We start from the raw sequence: 16793 nt of genomic DNA on the forward strand, positions 1-16793 counted from the left end.
GGAGTTCCATCTTGTTGGACAGTCTTGTTTCAGCCGAGCTTCTGGCAAGCCTAACTGCTTTTGGGTTGCTTTGAGTTTTTCTGTGGCAACTGTGCTTTTGTGCAGATACTCCACAATGTCCTTCACTTTGTCTACCATTCTTTTTATTGAAGTAATGCCACTATTTACCACCAGATTTACAGTGTGGGCAAAGCAGAAAAGGTGAGGCCAACCTGTGTTCTGAATTGCTTTCACAATATTGGATGCATTGTCAGAGACACAGGCAGCCACCTTATCTGCAATGTCCCACTCCCTTGCAACTCTGAGCAGCTGCTCGGACAGATTGTCTGCTGTATGTCTGTCACTCATTTTAAAGCAATCCAGCAGGACAGAGATATTCTTGTACTCCTCAATGAAATGGCACTTGACTGATACAGACGAAGTGGTTGCCCTTGATGTCCAGTCATGTGTTCTTTTGTATAAATCTGGGACGATGGTAGTAGAAAGGGTTTTCCTGCTGGGTAAAATATAGTTTGGGTTTAGTTCCTTTGTGAATTGACGGAAACCGTGGTCTTCCACTGTGGAATAGGGCTGAAAGTCCCGGGCAATCATTTAAGCAAGCACCCAAGACCTTTTACCTTAGTGGGTCAATTGGCCTTGATACAAAATGGGTGAGTCTGGCTTGCGTTGTAGCTCGAGGCCTTCCAGTTGTCCCTGCCGTTGTAAAAATGATCTCGCTCCAAATCCTTATGAGATAAAACCTTTATTTGTTTCTAAAATGTGTGATGTTATTGCACATTTTCATTTCCTCCTCCATATCATTCCATATTCTAACCCCACAAACTGAAATGCTCATCTTTTTGAATGTAGTATGGATAGTGGGGTTTTGGAATTTGACTTTTCCTCTTAAATCTTATGTGCTGCCACTTTTTTCAACAAATCTTTGAATGTTTTTGGTCAGAGGTCATTCCAAGCTTTAAAGAAACTTTGATCCGTTTTAAAATGTACTAGACCAGGACCAACAACCACAAACAAACTCAAAGCAGCACCACTCTGGGGGGAAATAAACCATGTGAATCTCTGATGGAATAACTGAACTAAAAACGCCACCACACCTGGGTGAAAAAAACAAGACAGATCAATCAGCCTCTTTTCCACTGAAAACAGGACCCAGTACGTCACCCACAAGAAAAGTAGCAACCAACTGTTGAACAAAGCAGCCTCACGCTTCCACCACTGTGGTCCACCATCTCTCTCTCTCCGGGCCCCACCTCTCCTCCACTCTTTAACCAGGATCAGCTGATTACCTGAGTGGAACCAGCTGCAGGTCAGAGGAGGGGCCATCACCTGGAGGAAGGAGAGTGGAGAGAGACACACAAACACAACAACTACTACAATAGTTATTTCTTGTATTTGTTTTTCAAGCTTAAACCAGTAGGTTCATAAATACATTAACATTTCTCTTTGTTCTGCTTACTTGTTTGTACTTTTATTTTGAAGGCATTGGGTAACTCTTCTCATTCTTCTTCAGTGTTCCACTGTTCACTGCAAACATTACAGTCAGTTGTATTTAGTCCCAGATGTTCTCCAGCTGTTTAAAGCTGTTCTTCTCTTTATTTCTAATCCTTATTACATTTGACTCTTTTATTTCTATTTCATTATATTCACTGGAAATATTCACATGTTCACTGAGCTCAACTAAAAAGATCCAGAGTCCATTAACCAGTGAAGACAGTCCAGATGTTTGTCTCATCCAGATGTCCTCATGATGGATCAGATCCACTGACAGACTGTGGACAGTCTGGAAGCCTCAATGTAACTCAGTCTTGTCTCCATTCATCTAAACAAAGGTCTGAGAGAGATGATGACAATGATTGTTTCCTGTCAAACACAGTCAGAGAAGATGAGCTCAACCACTGATGTGGAGACAAAATGTCCAACAGGGCGTGTCCAACTGTCCACTCATCAACACATCACCTTCATAGAAATATCTTCTTCCATTATAACACATTGTATTTATTTGTCTCATTACAGACTTGTTTACTGTGGACTCTCAGAGAGTCACTGTGAAGTCGTGGCCTCAGCTCTGAAGTCCAACCCCTCCCATCTGAAACATCTGGACCTGACAGGAAACAAACTGGAGGGTTCAGGAGTGAAGCATCTGTCTGCTGGACTGAAGAGTCCAAACTGTAAACTGGAGACTCTGAGGTCAGTTTTCATTTCTTTTCTTCTCAGGCTTCTGAAGAATGGAGATCCAGTTTAGATGAGTTCTCTTGTCAGGACTGTCAGATAGAAAAGGAGCTGAAAGAGTTGAAATGAAGGAGCATCATGTTCCTGAACATCAGCAGGTATCTCCTCAGTCATCGGTGGTGGGTCTGATCACAAACCACATCAAGTCCAGTCTTCACATGTGTTGACATTAACAGAGTTCTTGGTGTCACTAATCATTCTTTCTGTCCATACTGTCTGTGGACAAATCCCCTTATAGTCTGACTCCAATCAGACCAGATGGAGGACAACATCCACAGTGTTGTTGTGTTGTGTTGATCTTCAACTCATCTTGTTCTTCAGCACATCAGTCAGTATCAGTTTGTGTTTCCACTAGTGTTTCCTGCTGAGCTGCAGTGGAGGGACAGGGAACTCAAAGAGGAACTTTGATTAGTGTCAGTCAGACTGCTGAAGCTTCATATTAGTGTCAGCTCAACAGTGGAGTTGTGCTAGGAAGAGACCACTTCACAGTCAGTGTGGACAGCAGGAATCTGAACAACTGTGGAATCAGTCCATATGACATGTGACTGTTGTTGGAAGACACATTGAACATGTCAACTTGTCCTTTAACATTTGAATGACACAAACCTCCTGAGACACCAAATCCAGGAAGAAGAAGGTCCTGGAATCAAAGAACTAATCAACAGTTTGTAGTTCAACATGTGTGAGGAGATATTGATCCTGTAATGAGGTCAGCAGCATCTTATTGATCTGTGTTGACATCAATAGTTGTCTGAATGTTGTGCTGACGTTTGGATGATGTCTGTGGAAGGCTGACATGATGAAGATCCACAATAACACAAGGACAAAGTCACTCTACTCATTTTAGAGAACAGCTCATTGATCAGGACACATTTCACATCATCATCAATCATTTCATCTTTTATTCTTTATTCAGGTTGTTGAGCTGCAGTTTGTCAGAGATCAGCTGTGATTCTCTGGGACCAGCTCTGAAGTCCAACCCCTCCCATCTGAAACATCTGAACCTGAGTCACAACAACCTGGAAGATTCAGGAGTGAAGCAGCTGTGTGGTTTTCTGGAGAGTCCAGACTGTAGACTGGAGACTCTGGAGTGAGTTCACTGTCTGTTGCTGTTGTAGATCTGATATGTTTAATCACCAACTGAATCTAGCCTAAAACATTCATAAACATTGCACAAAGAGAGAAAGACAAGAGTTACTTTTTACTCGCGAGGAGAACAGCAGAGATACGTTCAGTTACAATCTCCTACCGCTCTGAAGCGTACCTTGCCGTACCTTCTCTTTATTTCTTTAGGGAGGTTCCTGGTTCCAGCAAAAGTTGCAGCACTAATGGGGAGGGGAATACATAGCTGCAACTTTTCAAATGATACAAGCATTATCTTCTTCTTGGTACATGTTTAGTCACTTCGACCTTGTCCTCAGGACTCTATGCTCCGTCTTCAGTCTTATTTCTGTGGGGAGACGCACTTCCTGCATGTCACCGCTGGGTCCGGGATGAAACCACGTCTCTCCACTTCTCCTTCCTGCAAAACAACTCTACAGACATATACTGTTGCACATTGGCCTACCTGGAGATTAATAGATACATAAACAGTCAGAGTAAATATGGGAGATTAATAGATACATAAACACTCAGAGTAAATATGGGATAACTTATGTACAATAATTCCAACATTTCCCTCCTGTTTATCACTTATTTGCTCAAATTCTCATTTCGCTTTGGAACAGCCACTTCAGTTAGATTTTCAGCTGTAAGATCATTTTTATGAGCACAAACACATTTACACTCAGAGGTACTTAACAGTTGGAGTCGTATTCAGCAGGCTCAGGGTACAGGTCAGGCAGGGAAAAGCTTGGCTCCTCTTCGTCATCACTGCCCCCCTCATCACTCTGAGGATCGCTGCCGAGCAGGGGATGCATTTGCGCCATTTTGTTTTCCATAGGTGAGATAGCTGTGGTGATGAGACGGTCAAGCAAGGCACACAGACAGGGCAGACAACAACATCCACACAAGGTTAGAATTGCAGCAAATACTGCTATGGAAACTAGAACAGAGGACACAAGAGCTCTATACTTCCCAAAGGCATTCATCCAGGAATCCCACATTGTGGTATCAATTCCGGAGTGTTTCTTTCATCTTTCCGTTGAGTGTTCGGAGCCCCTCTATGGCCTTGGTGAGACTGCCATCAGCTGCAGTGTTATTAGGGATAAATGTGCAACACTGTTCACCAAACACAGCACAAACACCTCCCCTTTCGGCCAATAGCATGTCCAGGGCTATTTGATTCTGGAAAGCCATGAAGGAAGTTGCAGCCAGTTGATCATGGACTGCCTCGAAACCACTCTGTGTCCAATTTCCCAGTTTTTGTATGTTGTAGTGGACGTAATTGATCCTGTCTACGTTCTTGTTAATTGTACACCACCAACAAATTGAGGACTCATATCTAAAGGACTCAAAATAATCATATAGAATCATAAATAACAGTAAATGAGAAAATCAATAAATAACAATAAAACAATAAAGTAACAGATTAAATATAAACTTATTTTATCCCACCCCTTTTAATACTCAATGATTTATATATTATTCACTTCCTGTCAGTATAATAATAATAATAATAGTCTTTATAATATATGTACATACATACATACACACACAGAGATATAACATGCACACATTACCAAAGACAACACAAAATATATATAAGAACAAAATAAGAAAAATGAAAATATGAAATGACAATAACACCCATCACTCCGTATGAGTCAGACTCCCTCTTCATTTTTGTACCTTGTAAGAATCCTCTCTTTATATATTTTTTAACTGTTTTATGTTTGAACATTCCTTGAGCGTCTCCTCCAAACTGTTCCATGGTTTAACAACACAAAGTGAAACACAAACAGTCCTCCTTGTTGTGTTCTGTAGTTTCATTTCAAATGACATTAAACAATGAACCCCTTCCCTTCCAGTAATTGTTGAATGTTTGTGGTAGGAGATGGTTTTTATGCTTTGAACAGGATTCAGGAGTGAAGCAGCTGTGTGGTTTTCTGGAGAGTCCAGACGTAACGGAGACTCGGGAGTGAGTTCACTGTCTGTTACTGGTAGATCTATATGTTTAATCATCAACTGAATCTAATTCATTTAAACCCAAACTTTCCTCCAAAATCTGAAAAGCCTTTAGTTCAAGACATTTCACTGAAGTTGTAGTAAAAGACCGCCAAAAAATAAAGTGGCAGAACGGGGGGTGTCTTATTAGTTGGACACGCTGTTCAAAATACGTCAAGAATCCCCAAATACTTTGAATTCTTTTATTAAAGTAACAGAAGACTAATGTGCAAAAAAATCTATACAAAAAAATACACAAAAGTGATCAATAAACGCAAAACGTGTCAAAAAAGTACGGCGTCCCCGGGCCCCACCCACTTTCCTTTTTTAAACCCAGCGCTGTGTAAGTGAACAGGTGAAAATAAAACAATTATCCTCCCCACACTGATGTACCTAACCACCATGTTTGGGAAAGATAACAACTATCAGAAACCAAAAAATACCCAAATACATCCCATTGAAACCTGTCACTGTACATGAACTAATGTGACACATGTACTTTCAGTTTGGGGCCAAATCAAAATAATTTTTCACTAAGAGATATATGTGACACGGAAAACATTTGCGAACAGTGAAAAAAAAAAATATTTTTGGCAGGAACCACTTTTCATTTCACCAACCCAAAAAAGTTCACTAACGACTGAATTTAATTTCTTTATAAACCCCCAGAAATCAACCCATTTAACAACCTCGTTGTAACCAAAAACCCCAAACCCCACAGCATATAAAAAAAAAATAATAGGGGTTCAAGTGCAAATAAAAAATAGGAAAAAAAGGGGCCCCAAAATAATAAACCAACACAGTTCAGCAAAGTCAACGTAAAAATTTATCAGTGTCCTCATGCGTCCTATTCAATGTAAATGTGTGGCAGTTCAATGTAGGTTGTGTATTAGTTGATGTTCCGTTCACTCCCCGGGGGATGTGGTTTTTTTTCTCATCTGTATGAGGGGTAGATGACTCCGAGCCGATAAAAGCTGCCCCGACGTTACACCCCCACGCATGTAAAGCCGGTGTACTGCTCCACGTCCCTCTGGCCCGGGCTCTGGCTCCACACAACCCATATACAAAACAACAACCTGCATAGAGCAGCAGTTTTTAAAATATTTCTTATTCTCTTTATCTCTTTTTTATACATTTTCTTAATCAACTGCGCAGTATCATTCTCTCCCCTTTTTTTAAATCTTAAAGCAACGAACGGAACCATTCACATTGACAATTTGCATTTTTTTAGTTTTTTCCCACCGCAGGGTGTAAAAATTATGAATGAAATCACATTCAAATCATTTTTTGAGAATGATTCATTAAATTACGTCTCTCAATAACCAAAATGAAACACGGCTGCGTTTTTTAGCTCTAAGATCACTCGTTTATCTATATACATTAACAGCATATAGCAATAGTTTATTAACACAGAAAATTTTTTCCACAAAAATCCCATGAATACATCCCAATTCACACAGTACATTCATCGGTCCCTTTTGGTTTTTAAAACATAGTCTCCAAAGCATAACAATACATAACAAAGAACCCTTTCCATAAAATGAGTAGCAATTACCATCATCGACAGCTGCTAGCATACTATGCTAAGCCTAAGGGTTTTCCCCCGGGATTTTTCTTCTCACAAAACACGGACACAGTGCTGTCCCACCCAAAAACCTCCCACGGGCGGATCCCTTTCCCGGGAACAATTTACACAGAAAGAAATAAATTTTTAATCACTTTCATCGATTTATTTAACATTAACATGCCCTCTCACCGTAGTCGTCTGCTCGCCCGGGCATGGGTGAAAGGGGAAAAAAACCCCCCAGCAGAACAAACGCGGCAGCTAAGACGCAGTAGTGCTTTTGTGATGAAATTGCACACCCTGCGGTGAAAACAAGGGAACTACAACAACCAAAAACTCTTCGGGGAATGTATTGCCCCAACATAGTTAAACTGGAAAATAGGGGGGATTACTCGTGTGGAAACCAAAAGGGGTATTACATAAAAAAAAAGGGAAACACAATTCATCAACTTCCTCATGCCTCCAGACCCGGCCCCAACCCTCCAGGGGCCCGAGCTAAATTAATTTTGGGGGCCCTCTTTTTCGCCAAAATATTGATGGTTGAAAACCACACCTACAAAAACCATTGCAGTTCTGATACCTGTTGTCAGTCGACATTTTTTTTACACATCTATCTGTTTTTTTTGCAACAAGCACACCCAAAACACTCGACCGTTCAAATATACAAACTTACATTTTTGTTTCTTGGTTTTGGGTTAAAAAAAACATTTATATGCAACAAGAATAAAACCAAAAAAAACAATAAAATTCAACAAATACTTAAATAAGACATGATTCTCTGAAAGAAGGAAACAAGAAGGGTTTAAAAACATAAAGTTGAAAGTAAAAGAAAAAGGAAAACTAGTCCGCCCCAAAGCCAATACCCCACATCTTCTTTGCCCACTACCGGCCACTTCCCGGGGCCGACAGACAAAGGAAAAACGAAATAAACCAAAGGAAAATTTTAAAAACCCCCAGGGCGACAGCAGCTCGTGGCCCCGATGCTCTAGAGGAAACAAAGATACATTTAAAATACTTAATTACAAAATTAAAATACACTAAATCCATTCAAACTATTCCCTAACATTTAAAAATACCTGATATTTGGGTTGATATTCCTAACAGTTTCAGCTGCGTTCAGACCAGCAGGGACACGGGTCAAAACACACAACAGGAATCTCACCCACTTTAAAAAGAAAAATAACACCCCTTTTCCCAGTATTCCTGTATTCTCCGTCCACCAACTGAAAGAAGTGTCTCCTGCCTCACCCCACACCTAACCCAACAGTCAAACACCTCCTTCCTACAGAACCATAATACTTCACAGCCCAGGGCCCCCCCTCTTCTTACCACACCATGTTCCAAAAACCGTGGCCCCCCTTTTTTCCCCCACCGGGCCCCCCGCCAAAATTTCCATTACCAAACATGCAAACAGACCTTTATTTTGGGGCCTTTTCTCCCTTCCCTTTCTTCCTTTTTCCTTATTTTGTCCCTATGTCCTTTTTTTCCCCATTTTTTGCCTAAAACTTCCTGCTCTTTGGGAGCGCAGTGCGCACTGAAACGGCGGGAGGCCACATTACTGAGCAGGGAGCGTTGACTTTTAAAAGATGGTTGGGCCGACATCAGCAACAGCATCTGCCGACATGAAATCTATATATAGCTGTAATATAGAAATCATCACTCATACAGCAAAAATGAAGAATTCTTTTCATTGTTTCAAAAAAAAAATAACATTTTTGTTAACTCTTTTGGGGGCCCCCCCCCTAGGGCCGCGGGGCCCTAAGCGGGCGCTTAGTTCACTTACCCTTGGGCCGCTCTGCATGCCTCCAACAAAAGGAATTAATCAATTCTTAAAATACACAATAACAAATAATTTGAAAAATCTAAAAAAGGAAACTTAATGAATGTTTGAGCGGACACACAAAAAAAATCTAACAATTTCAACAGTCGTTTTTATTAACTTATTTTCATTGGTAAGTTTTTTTCACAGAAGTTCATAAGTTTTTGACTCAGAGAACGTAGAAAATGCCTCTGTTAGTTTTAAAGTCAATGAAGCTTAAAGGCTGTTAGGACACAGAATGTTGAGCTGAACTTTTAAAACCCTGAACAATCTGATGAATTATTTCAGGATTTAATCTACATTTTTTTATTTTTTACTCGGGTTGAGGGCTGCTTTTTTGTCAAAGATCAGCTTGTTTCTCTGGCTCAGCTCTAAATCCAACCCCCTCCCATCTGAAACTCTGCACCTGATTTTACAAAAAAACCGAAGGATTCAGGAGTGAAGCAGCTGGGGTTTTCTGGAGAGCCCAGACTGTAACGGAGACTCTAGGTCAGTTCACTGTCTGTTACGTTTAGATCTAATGTTTAATCCCCAAACTGAATCTAAGTCGAGAAAACATTGCCAGTTTTTAAATTTTATCTTTGAGTTTTTTATCTTGACTTTGTTGACTCAGAAAATTGATGAAAGGTTTAAATCTGAGTTATTTTTTGGTGTCTTTTTCTCGATTAAAGCAAAGGGCAGGCAATTTTAATAGATTTCATCTATTTATTTTCTGGTTTCATTTTTATAAAATTTTAGTTTTAAGTTTCTTTTTTTTCCAACATAAAAAAAAAAAAAACAGAACAACAAAAAATCATAAAAGAATCATAAATAACAGAAATGAAAAATCAAAAAAAAACAATAAAGTAACAGATTAAATATAAACTTTTTTTTATCCCACCCCTTTAAATAGCTCAAGTTTATATATTTTTCCCTTTCCCTGTCAGTATGATAATAATAATAGTCTTTATAATATATTTACTACTAAAAACACACAAAGGATAAAACATGCACACATTACCAAAGAAACAAAAAATTTTATAATAAAAAAAAAAATAAAAAAATAAAAATATGAAAGACAAAACACCCATCACTCCGTATAAAGTCAACCCCTTTTCATTTCTGTACCTTGTAAGAATCCTCTCTTTATATATTTTAAACTGTTTTATGTTGAACACCCTTGAGCGTCCCCTCCAAAACGTTCCATGGTTTAACAAACAAAGTGAAACACAAACAGTCCCCCTTTGTTGTTTTTCTGTAGTTTTCATTTCAAATACATTAAACAAGAACCCCTTCCCCTTTCCGAAATTGTTGAATGTTTTGTGGTAGGAGATGGTTTTTTGCTTTGAACGGATGGGGGCAGTCGAAACCATATCCCCATATCTTTGAATTTTGGGATTTTTTTGTTCAAAATGAGCAGTTTGAAATAATGTGTGTTTAAATCCATTTTATCTGCCATGCCATCATGTTTTTTGCTTTTGCTACAACCTGCAAAAACCCCAAAAATTTTATTTTGGTCACGAATAAACGGAAAAAATGGCTGAGTTTTTAAACGTCCTCTTACTTTTCAGACCTTTTTAGTTTGGGGGCACTAAATTCAAGATAAATAACTGAAGACAAACCCAAAGAAACTAAATCTAAAGCAAATCTATTTCAATAAGTTGATGCTTCATTCCTTCAACACACACAGTTTAGATCATGTGTTCAGATGCGGGTGTTTTGGGGTGTGTTTAGTGTCTGGCTTCCTGCGTTTCTCATCTTTCCAGTCACATTTCATTTGGAGTCAAACCTGCTGTGATCCATTTATCAGTCCATCTCTCTGAACCACAGCGCTGGAAGGGGCTCACACAAACCCACACTGTCACATATTACGTCCCCGTAGAAGACAGACGGACCCCCAATAACACAAGGGCAAATCACTCGACATGGAGAGGAATTTTAAACTACACTTTTATTTTTTATTCAGGGTTTATTGGTGCATTTTTTCAGAGACAGCTTTATTTTCTGGGACCCGCTCTGAAGTCCAACCCCTCCCCTCTGAAACATCTGGCCGAGTAACAACAACCTGAAGGGTTCAGATTGAAGCAGCTTCTTGATCTTTTGGAGAGTCCAGACATAAACTGGAGACCTGTTGTGAGAAGGTTCCAGCCGTCCATGCTGCTTTCATCAGATCGTCCAAACCATTAGTATCAAAGATCCATGTTTCTTTTTAAAACCCCAGCTTCTCACGAAAACTGTGAGAGGAGAATGGGGACAGGGTCAGGATTGGGCAGGAAACAGAGAAGAGAACAACAGTCAGCCAATCAGATGAGCCAGAAGCTTTTTGGATCATTTTGGTTTGATTGATGTGAAGACGACGTTTTGTTGGTTGATGGGTTTCCCGAAAAAAAGCTGGGTTCCAGCTGACGCCTTCCAGATGTATAGAGACGGGTGGTCTTCATCACTCTTCAACAACTGATCACAGCTCTGAGTCATCTGACTGAAGCCACATCACAGAACAGCATTACATTTAGTAACCATGAGTTTCTTAGCCCGATCTTTGTTTCCATGGGGCGCAGTAAACCATCACTAAAGGTTTTTGGGCGTAATGAAGGTTTAGGACTCTCAGCAGTTTCTTTGGAAATCTGCAGAGGAAACGACTCGATGCAAAAATCTCTGCAGTCTGTGTGTGTTCACTCCCAAAACGTTAACATGAGCTGAAAGGAAGCTGGCCCCAGCTCCACAGCTGCTCCACGCTGCTCTGAACAGGCTCAAGCCCCGCTCTCTTTTTACGGGGTATGATGAAGGGAAACACTCCTTCACCTCCCTCTTCTTTTTCCCCCCCTTTTACCGGGGTGGTAACATTAACCAGAGGGTTGTGTTTTGAGAGGTAGCGTGTCCTATGATCCAGAGGGTTTAAGCAGACTCTGATTGGACCAGTTACTGGGGGGTGGGGAGGAGAGCTTCATCCCCCATGGTCTCCATTTAAGACCAAAAAAAAAACTCATTTGGGGGGGATTTAACATTGATTTTCGATTCCAAATCAGCATAAATCAACAGATGGGTTCAACCAAAAATTATAGTATGAGTCTGAATGACATCATGACCATCTGCCCCTTTCTATTCATGAATGTCATTTATAAAAATGAAAATTAAAGAAATTTAAAATAAAGGGAAAAAATTTTACTTCCCCCGATCTTAGATAAGCACTGCCCTCTTTAAACATGTAAAACCAAGAAACCAATTGGGAGAAAACCCATGAATGACCAAGGGGCCCTTTAAAAGCCTGTAAAAAATGAACTCTTTTAGAGACTGTTTAAAAATAAAACAAAAGAGGGAGAGTTTTTAAAAAAGAAAATAAAAAACAAATATTTAATTTTAATGAAGATGCAAAAAGGGTTATCAAACCAAACATTAGATATATAAAAAATATTTAAAAAGTATTATTGTGGTTGATGGTTTTTTAAAAACCTTTGTTGATGTTGGGCCCAATCTTACAAAGACATAAAAGATACTGGGAAGGGAAAACCCGCGAAAGGGGAAAGTGGTGAGAGAAATTGGATTCAAAGTCTTTGGAAACTGTTGATAAAAGGAAATTATTGCGTTGTAAATAGAAGACCAACTAAACTTTTACAGATTTGGGAAAGACCGATATGTCACTGGTAAAGAAAAAAATTGAGGGAATACTGATCCATCAACTCTACTGTACGATAGCTGTATTTTTTAAACACTGCTGAGCCTTAAATGAAAGTAAGGATGAAGAGGGGTCATGGCTGTTATGATTCACAAACTGGCACCAAATGTTTGGTCCTGTAATTTGACGATGTGTGGAGTTGGAAAGTGCACAGAGGGGATGAAAAATTTAAAAGGGGAAAAAGATGATCCAACCTGAAAGTGAGGTCTGTATGCAAGGGAAAACTGCTGAAGCAGGAACAGAGAAACCCGGAGAGAGAGCAACGCAGCACTTGCACTTGACTACAATTTGGCTGGCCCTTAGAACCACACGACAGATGGGTTTCCCGGTGGCATTGCATTCCTGACGACTATTCAGGGCAAACTTGTGTGTTTTTTTGAAAGCCAAGAGTGACACAGTCAAGCTACAGAAAATTTTTTTGCTGATGTTGAACCTTATGGGAAAATCGAATGTTTAGATGTGATAAGGCACCGAGTTTTTCGTCAAAGGATTTCAGCACTAATCGGGAAAAACCATTAGCATGAACCCCAGCCCCTTATTTTTTCCCCTCAAAATGGGACAGCTGAGAGAAAGGGAGAAGACTGTTTTTAAATGGCCAGATGTATGTTGATTGAGAGTAAGCTTCCAAAAGAAATCTGGACATAAGCATTCAGACGCTGCAGCGTCTGCAACAGGGGTTACTGCAAGCGGGCAGGACAACTCTATACTACATGCTGACAGGGAAAGTGCCTGGTCTTCAAGGATGAAAGTTCCCGCAATGTTTGCACACAAATATAAGAAAAAAAAACTGGACCCCAAGTCTGAAAGGGGGGGTCTTTGTGGTTACCACAAAAAGCCTGCAACAATCTTCTACCCAAAACAGGGAGAGTAAATCAAAAACAGGGTTGGGAAAGTTCACAGCAAAAAGTGTGAAAGATGTAACCAGACAGACCAGGAAGGGTAATACATCCTGTATGGGGGAGGGCTGAAAGCACTTTTTTCCAAAAATTGATGCAGTCCCAAAACCCAAACCACCCAAAAGGAACTTTAAAACTGAGATTTGTGACACAGACGTCCTACAGGGGAGGGTCAGAGTTTTAAAAATGCCGATTCCAAAAAGGGAAGGGGGGAACCACCTAATACTAGAATGATTATAGGGAAGATAAAAAGGGGATGATGGTGGGGCCCAAAATTAACATATGGACTACTGTTACCGGGTTATGTCCATTCCCTCCCAAATCTGAAAGGGGGCCATGAACTCATCAAATGACATTTGTGGGTTTAAAACTATGAAAGAAAAATGGATTCTCTGAAAAAAAAATGAGACATTTACCCTGACCACTTTGCCAGAAAGGGAAACTGCAGTGGGGGGAAGATGGGTTTCCCACTGTGAAAGAAAAGTGGATGAACAAAAACCCTACAAACCAGGTATGAAGCAAAGGGGTTATAGTCAAGTTGCAGAGATTGATTGTAACCAAAAACCTTTTTTCCACTGCTAGTGTGACATCTGTGCGCAGCTGAGCAGCTTGCAGTCAGCAGGCTAGAAAATGCACCAGATGGATTGAAAACTCTACCGCATGCTCCTATTGATTGGAAAATGGACATGGAGCAGCCTGAGGGTTTTTTAAGTTAAACAAAGAAGGCTGAAAACTAGTCTCAAACTTAACAGATCATTGAATGGGCTGAAACATTTGGGACGAAAACGGAACAGAATGCTTCATGATTGATGAAGTGAAAAGGTTCATACATGAAATTTTCCTTTCTTCGCCTTCACTTTTTGAAAACTGTAGTACGTGGCCTACTGATTTCTCATCACTTTATCAGTAAAGACCTCATCTGTCTAAAAAAATTTTAAGCTTTTGAGGGACAAAAAGGGGGGAAATGTGGTTTTTGAGTAAACATTTTAAATGAGCCATACCTTGGGTTTTAGTCCATTTTTTTCCATTGTTATTTATCTGACCTTAGCACACTCGTCCAAGTCTTCATGGGGAAGTTTTTCTTCTTTACAAATGCTGCTTTAACGCGCCACCTGACACAATTTTCTTTCCCCTGCACACATCTGCCCCTCATCACCTGTGTCTTTTTTACCCTTAAGCCTTGATCCCCACCTCCACAGGGTTAGCATACTTCTACCTAAATCTCACTTAAAATACGTGAGGGCACATTGTGTGGTCACTTATTCCTAAAAGACCCGTTTCACATGAAACCTTTTTACCTCAAATGCAAGACATTGATTGTAAGATTAAGTTTTTTTCCCGTCTGAGTCTGTAAATGGCAGCCCATGTCCTTATTATGTCATATACTCATGTGGGGTACATGTTTCCAAGTTATTATATGTCCTGCAAGCAAAAACTTTAGTGTAAATTATATTGTCTAGGCTTCTATTCTCATCAAAATGCGATTAAAGAAAATTCATGTACCGCTGCCATATGTTGCCACCCCCCAAACTTCCTGCCCCCCTCTCACCACCCCATAAATATTTTTCTACATCTGCCCCGAAACCTTTCTTTTTGTTCAACACTCCCCTTTGTAAAAAAAATAAAAAACACCCCAATTAGCTTTTTCTGGAAAAAAAAAATGCCATCTTCTAAAAAAAAAGATCTTGCAGCCCCCAAAAAGGGGATGGGGCATGGGTTGTTAACTATAGGATGTGAACTACACCTTTAAAACAAAACGGGTAACAGAATATTTGGGAAAAAACCAAATCTTTTTGGGACTTTATACCACAGAATATTTTTTTGGGAAAAAATTGGAGGGTTACCTTTTCTTCTAAAATGTGAGTATGATGTTTCAAAGTTGCCACTAAAATTATCTAAATTTCACCAACAAGTTCTTTCAGCAGCCAAATTGTGCTTTGTCCATGACTTCTCTCCATATAAAACTATTATCTGGAACAATGAGTTCATAACTTGGAAAAATACATCTCTATATCTGAAACATTGGATTGACAAGAACATAATTCATATTAAGGATTTACAAAATGATGAAGGTGAAATTCCTAGTTATGAAGAATTTCTTGGATCCAAAATCTTTCCCGTTACTTATAAAGAATACCAAAATGTAATAAACGCTATTCCTAGTGGAATTCTTCAATTGATAAAAGGTCATTTTGAAAGGCAAGAGACAGAGAATGTTGAGTTTGCTTTCTTTGTTAATGGTAGAAACATTATGCGTCGCCATTGTAACAGTCAACATATAAGGAATCATTTTTTCAGGGAGAGGAAAATCACGTATGGTCCTCTTCTTTCTCTGACATTAACTGGAAAACAACATGGCTCCTTCCACATAAATTTGCTATTTCCAATAAAATCAAAGAACTTCAATACAAAATCATACGTAACATTTACCCCACTGATATTTTTCTGTCACAATTTGTCAATATTGATGTTAGTTGTGTATTTTGCTCCGTGGAAGTGGAAACTATTAGACACATTTTTCTTTAATGTAATTTTTCCCAAATGTTTTGGAAAAAAATTTAAGATTTCCTACCTTTCTGTTATTTTTACTATTATGTGTAATTCTTGTACTGACATTTGCACTTTATCTACTTTGTTTTATATATTTGTATTTTTATTTCTTTACTTGAGATGCCAGACTTCTGTTTTTCAAGGTCAATGTTTTGACTGTATTTAAGAAAAAAAAAAAAAAAAAAAAGGAAAAGACAAAAAAAGAAACTCCGAGTTTGTGTTGCCAGATCGGCCGTTTACAGGTAAAATCTGGCAGGTTTGAATTTTATGTTGCGGCTAAAAATACAGTTGTGAACAAACTCTGTTCTGGTTCAGGATGATTTCATCTGGTTTTCTAATAACATGTGATGCTGATTTGAAACCAAACTAATATTCTGGTGGTTGTTGAACAGCACTCACTGGGCTGGAAACCATCAGCTGTATCTGGCAACACGACGGGTTTCTTGTAGAGATGGGATTTAAAGGCTCTTTGGAGGGAGCCGGATCTTTTGGATCCGTTCATTTCAAAGAGCCATTCAAAAGACTGGCTTATTTGGACCATTTTTATATTTATTCACTTTTAAGAAACCAGCCTGGGGTTAATTCATTTTATCCTGGAAATAATCACAGGGAGGAATGATGGGCTGAGATTCGGATCTGAATAATTTCGAACTCAGACTTTCCACCAATATTTGAGTTTGAATTATTCAGAAATATTGATTATAGCTTCATTTGACATGTGTGGACAAGATTTTAAAGTCTGATATGGATTCATTTTAAATATTCCACTGCCATATTCCTCTGAGTTGACAGCGAGATCACAATTTACCCTTTGTATAAAGTGTGTGTATATGTGTAAAAACGACTCGGTTCCATCGTTCATGTTAATGAGCAAGTCAAAAGATTCGGTTCGTTCGTGAACGTAACAACTCTGGTTTCTCGGTTTGACTTTACTTTCGCTTTCTCCAGGGTCGTGTCGCAGATCTTTTTCTCCATCTG

At 39.3% G+C, this 16793-nt stretch overlaps 1 protein-coding gene across 1 annotated transcript in view; it reads left to right on the top strand.

The window, feature by feature from the left end:
- Positions 1-509: 509 nt before the first annotated feature.
- Positions 510-16793, top strand: part of LOC125018609 (NACHT, LRR and PYD domains-containing protein 12-like) — a 107281-nt gene continuing 90997 nt past the window's right edge. Inside the window, exons 1-2 of the mRNA XM_047602633.1 lie at positions 510-2187; positions 3146-3319. Coding sequence (XP_047458589.1) covers positions 1841-2187; positions 3146-3319 — 521 coding nt within the window. The 5' untranslated portion in view covers positions 510-1840. The remainder of the gene's footprint in view (positions 2188-3145; positions 3320-16793) is intronic.

Source organism: Mugil cephalus, chromosome 13, assembly GCF_022458985.1.
Source record: "Mugil cephalus isolate CIBA_MC_2020 chromosome 13, CIBA_Mcephalus_1.1, whole genome shotgun sequence".
Lineage (NCBI taxonomy): Eukaryota > Metazoa > Chordata > Actinopteri > Mugiliformes > Mugilidae > Mugil > Mugil cephalus.